Source organism: Pocillopora verrucosa, chromosome 5 (assembly GCF_036669915.1).
Source record: "Pocillopora verrucosa isolate sample1 chromosome 5, ASM3666991v2, whole genome shotgun sequence".
NCBI lineage: Eukaryota > Metazoa > Cnidaria > Anthozoa > Scleractinia > Pocilloporidae > Pocillopora > Pocillopora verrucosa.
Genome location: NC_089316.1, coordinates 16,117,550 through 16,122,549, shown reverse-complemented (window position 1 = coordinate 16,122,549; position 5,000 = coordinate 16,117,550). Strand labels below are relative to the sequence as shown.

The 5,000-nt window shown below is 48.2% G+C and overlaps 1 protein-coding gene and 4 non-coding genes across 5 annotated transcripts in view; 3 read left to right on the top strand and 2 right to left on the bottom strand.

Annotated features, from left to right (window-relative positions):
* Positions 1-88, top strand: part of LOC131798360 (5S ribosomal RNA) — a 119-nt gene extending 31 nt beyond the window's left edge. The window contains exon 1 of the ribosomal RNA XR_009341317.1: positions 1-88. This exon is cut by the window's left edge and continues 31 nt beyond it. This is a non-coding gene — a ribosomal RNA (5S ribosomal RNA).
* A 987-nt stretch (positions 89-1,075) lies between these two features.
* LOC131798338 (U1 spliceosomal RNA) lies at positions 1,076-1,239 on the bottom strand. Its single transcript, XR_009341300.2, has one exon. It is a non-coding gene; the product is annotated as a U1 spliceosomal RNA (small nuclear RNA).
* Positions 1,240-2,330: 1,091 nt separating this feature from the next.
* Positions 2,331-2,449, top strand: LOC136281379 (5S ribosomal RNA). Its single transcript, XR_010717728.1, has one exon. It is a non-coding gene; the product is annotated as a 5S ribosomal RNA (ribosomal RNA).
* A 982-nt stretch (positions 2,450-3,431) lies between these two features.
* On the bottom strand, positions 3,432-3,595 carry LOC136281376 (U1 spliceosomal RNA). Its single transcript, XR_010717725.1, has one exon. It is a non-coding gene; the product is annotated as a U1 spliceosomal RNA (small nuclear RNA).
* A 1,058-nt stretch (positions 3,596-4,653) lies between these two features.
* LOC131799251 (uncharacterized) overlaps positions 4,654-5,000 on the top strand; it is a 10,377-nt gene continuing 10,030 nt past the window's right edge. Inside the window, exon 1 of the mRNA XM_066166430.1 lies at positions 4,654-4,993. Within this exon, the coding sequence (XP_066022527.1) occupies positions 4,654-4,993 (340 nt within the window). The remainder of the gene's footprint in view (positions 4,994-5,000) is intronic.

Below are 5,000 nucleotides of genomic sequence, written 5' to 3'. Positions count from 1 at the left end.
TTCTCGTCCGATCACCGAAGTTAAGCCCTGTCGGGCGGGGTTAGTACTTGGATGGGTGACCGCCTGGGAATACCCCGTGTTGTAGGCTTCAATTTTTTGTCTTGCGAACATCTCTAAACGTTTTATCCCAATAAATAGCTCTCCATACACCACAATTTCACATAGAGAGCCGTAGGTGAGTGAGGAACAAAATCAAAGCAAAAAACGAGGGGGGGGGAAAACACCTTTTTGTCAAAAATCGGCCAGCTAATGGCGAAAACTCTAGTGCGATCGACTTTTCTTACAGAGCGCGCGCGAGCGAGTGAGCACGCGCGAGATGAACAGTTTATGATGTCAAATTCTACTTCTGTGATATCAAATCATTCCAAATAACGAACGAAAAAATGAATAGGAAAAAAACGCACACTTCTGAGACGCAGTTTTAAGCCATCGTGACGTGGCAAAACACTCGCACACTTCCAAGAGGAGGCGCGCGAAAAACGGCACTGAAAGTCGACAATGGTTGGATTCAGACTGCAAACGAATCGGGAAAAAGGTTCGATACTTTTACTACTCTGCTAGTTTGTTTCCTTCCCTCGTTCATTCGTTCACTCGCGCTTGCTCGCACAAAGGATACACTAACGATAGCAATAGCATTTCTAAAAGCGGCTCCAGTGACAATAAAACCGCTCAAAAGGTTCAAAGTGTACTCACGGTCCAAGTCGAATGACCTTCTATGCTCGCTCGCTCGGTCGATCGGCCGTTTGGTTTCCTTTCATTTCCTTTCCCTTCGCGCGCATAGCACAGCACGGCACGGCACGCACAACCTGCAAATACAAACGAACAGGACTTTACGCACAATAGAACAGACAGGCCTTGAACAAAAACAGCCAGCAAAGTTACGCACCGCCCCGAAACTCACCTTGTTTCCTTCCTCCAGTCTCTCCAATGCACTTCTACCCCTCCAAACGTGCCAACACCTTGGCCAGTTGTGCGTCCTTTGCTTTCTTTGCAAGTCTACCGGTCCACTGCAAAAGCAAAAATACCCTCGATAGTCAGTAAGAGGGCCATATAGACATAGTTTGGATGACTTTTGCGGGGACGAGCGCGAACGCAGGTCCCCACTACCAGAAATTATACGCTCGAGTTACCCACATTTGGGGTAATCGCAAGGGTCAACCCAGTCGAAGTGCAATGAAAGGGCCTCGCCTTGAGAGGACTGCCTCCTTGATCACAGTACCTCCCGCGTCAGGTAAGTTTTTTTTTTTTTGTGTTTAAGGCGAACGGCCAGGCTCCCGCGTGAGGGTAGTGCAATGCCTGCCGATCTACAAACCTATTCCCCCCATGGCTGAAAGTGCAATGCCTTAGGGTTGGGTTCACCATAAACCGAGGGCCACCAGACACCAACTTCGTTGGGGAATCGAACCCACCTCGCAAACATTCAACACACTCACACCCAAAAATGAAACACGCCCGCTCCAAAAACAAACACAAAAAACTGAAACAAAACAAAAAAAGAGAAGGGAACTAATATTTACAATACTATTTACATATTACTAAACTATATTTTGAGACGTAGATACTATTGTTTACTAGTGTTTACTATAATTTCTTTCGACATTTCGGGACCCCCACAACAGAAGGGGGGGTAGTAACGCTTAAGCAACTCGGCGGCAAGCACCGCAGCCGTAGGGACCACAGAACGAGAGCTGCTACGAGTAACATTGACAAAACCATCATCAGCCTTACAGTATTAACAATGGCCCCCGCAGAGGAGGACGGAACCTCATTTACGTTATTAACACCAGAGCTGGTACTTTTACGAGCGATATTCTTGATATTGATGCCGAAGCATGCCCTGGGTGAGGGGGGTGGTCGAGGGATCCTTCCCACGGTTTATGGTGGATAGTAGCAGGTCGCCCCCACAAGCCCTTGCGAGTCCCGCAGACGGTCCCAGAGGCTGACCCGTTTGGTATCTCCTCACTGTAAGATTTTAAAGCCAGATACACGCACCTACGGAGCTAAAACATTGTATAATAGGTTTTTAGGACACGTTATGTCTCTTGGGACCCCTCCCTCCCCTCCCTAGGGAATAGTGCTTCAAATCGATGCTCCTCAATGTGTTAACTGGGTTGAGGAAAATACATTAGGGTTAGGTAACGACTTCGGGGTTAGGGTAACCATTTCTTAGGGTTAGGGTAACAATTTCTTAGGGTTAGAGTATCGATTTCTTAGGGTTAGAGTAACGAAACTAGGGCTTTAGAATTTCAAATTCGCCTACACTCAGGGATGTGGCCGCTTTACAGCCTGAACCTGGCCGATAACAAGCAGAATTTCGACCCCATTTCCTCGTCTACGACCATACCACAGGGAAAGCACCGGTTCTCGTCCGATCACCGAAGTTAAGCCCTGTCGGGCGGGGTTAGTACTTGGATGGGTGACCGCCTGGGAATACCCCGTGTTGTAGGCTTCAATTTTTTGTCTTGCGAACATCTCTAAACGTTTTATCCCAATAAATAGCTCTCCATACACCACAATTTCACATAGAGAGCCGTAGGTGAGTGAGGAACAAAATCAAAGCAAAAAACGAGGGGGGGAAAACACCTTTTTGTCAAAAATCGGCCAGCTAATGGCGAAAACTCTAGTGCGATCGACTTTTCTTACAGAGCGCGCGCGAGCGAGTGAGCACGCGCGAGATGAACAGTTTATGATGTCAAATTCTACTTCTGTGATATCAAATCATTCCAAATAACGAACGAAAAAATGAATAGGAAAAAAACGCACACTTCTGAGACGCAGTTTTAAGCCATCGTGACGTGGCAAAACACTCGCACACTTCCAAGAGGAGGCGCGCGAAAAACGGCACTGAAAGTCGACAATGGTTGGATTCAGACTGCAAACGAATCGGGAAAAAGGTTCGATACTTTTACTACTCTGCTAGTTTGTTTCCTTCCCTCGTTCATTCGTTCACTCGCTTGCTCGCACAAAGGATACACTAACGATAGCAATAGCATTTCTAAAAGCGGCTCCAGTGACAATAAAACCGCTCAAAAGGTTCAAAGTGTACTCACGGTCCAAGTCGAATGACCTTCTATGCTCGCTCGCTCGGTCGATCGGCCGTTTGGTTTCCTTTCATTTCCTTTCCCTTCGCGCGCATAGCACAGCACGGCACGGCACGCACAACCTGCAAATACAAACGAACAGGACTTTACACACAATAGAGCAGACAGGCCTTGAACAAAAACAGCCAGCAAAGTTACGCACCGCCCCGAAACTCACCTTGTTTCCTTCCTCCAGTCTCTCCAATGCACTTCTACCCCTCCAAACGTGCACAACCTTGGCCAGTTGTGCGTCCTTTGCTTTCTTTGCAAGTCTACCGGTCCACTGCAAAAGCAAAAATACCCTCGATAGTCAGTAAGAGGGCCATATAGACATAGTTTGGATGACTTTTGCGGGGACGAGCGCGAACGCAGGTCCCCACTACCAGAAATTATACGCTCGAGTTACCCACATTTGGGGTAATCGCAAGGGTCAACCCAGTCGAAGTGCAATGAAAGGGCCTCGCCTTGAGAGGACTGCCTCCTTGATCACAGTACCTCCCGCGTCAGGTAAGTTTTTTTTAATCTTTAAGGGCGAACGGCTCAGTCTCCGCGCGAGGGCGAGTGTCAATGCCTTCCAGATGCTACAGAACCTAATCCCAACCCATGGCTGAAAGTCGGCAATGCCTTTAGGGTTGGGTTCCACCATAAACCGAGGTCCACCCGACACCAACCTTCGTTGGGGAATCGAACCCCACCTCAGCAACAATTCAACACGACCTCCCAACCCAAAATTGAACCCGCCCGCTCCAGACAACACACGAACAAAACTGAATACAAAACCGACGGAAGGGAACTAATATCTCTTTACATTATACTATTTAATTATGCTACTAAACTTTCAATATTAATTGAGACGTATAACATGCTTACTATTGTTTTTTCCATGGTTACTATACTATATCACTCTTTCGACATTCTTTCGGGACCCCCCCAACACGAAGGGGGGGTAGTAACGCTTAAATTAACTCTTGTCGGCAAGCAACCGCAGCCGTAGGGACCACAGAACGAGAGCTGCTACGAGTACCCATTGACAAAACCATCATCAGCCTTATTTACCGTATTACTATGGCCCCCTCAGAGGAGGACGGAACCTCATTTACGTTATTACCACCAGAGCTGGTACGTTTACGAGCGATATTTCTTGATATTCAAAGCCTTTGCAGGCACATCCGGCTCTGTTTTTGCCCCACCATGAAATTTTTCCCCGAAACAACTCCACCCACAAAGCATTACTGTGCTCAGTGGGCCCCACCGCATCAACATTAGACCCCCTAATAGAATCCTATAGGAGGGTCATCCTTGACCTTAAGGATAAACTGAAACATACTCTATCTCCGCCCATCTCATCACTAGTATCCACTCTGTACATACGGATAAGATTCGTATGCACGATCGAATCCGCCCCATTCTCAAAAGTTATGCGGCCCCTATCCGATCGGTAGCAGGGGAGACCCCACGCAACTTAAAGTCCTTAATACGAAAAAACAAAGGCCGCATTCGCCGGAACTCCGGCATAACATAGCACGATACCCACAAAAAAACTTCCTACGAAGCTCAGGGGTGAAAATTCTACATGAAGCAACAGGCGAAAGAACCGAGCGAGTACAGACAGACTGAGGGGGCCCAGAGGGGCCAGGGCACCGCCGCAGGACCCAAGGCAACCTGCGCACTCACAACAACAGGGACCGAGGGACCGAGACACGCCCCGAGGGGCAAAAACCAGGAGCCCCCGCAGGGGTACCAACTTCACACATCCACAACCTCACCATCCCTTTATCAGCAACCTCAACTTCCTCGACCACATCCACATTTTTCCTCACTACAGCAACATCTTCCACATCAGGAGCCTCATCTACAACTCCTCAACTGTTCGTCCGCACCCTCATCCAAAACAGGACTATCAGAGACAGCCGGTACAGC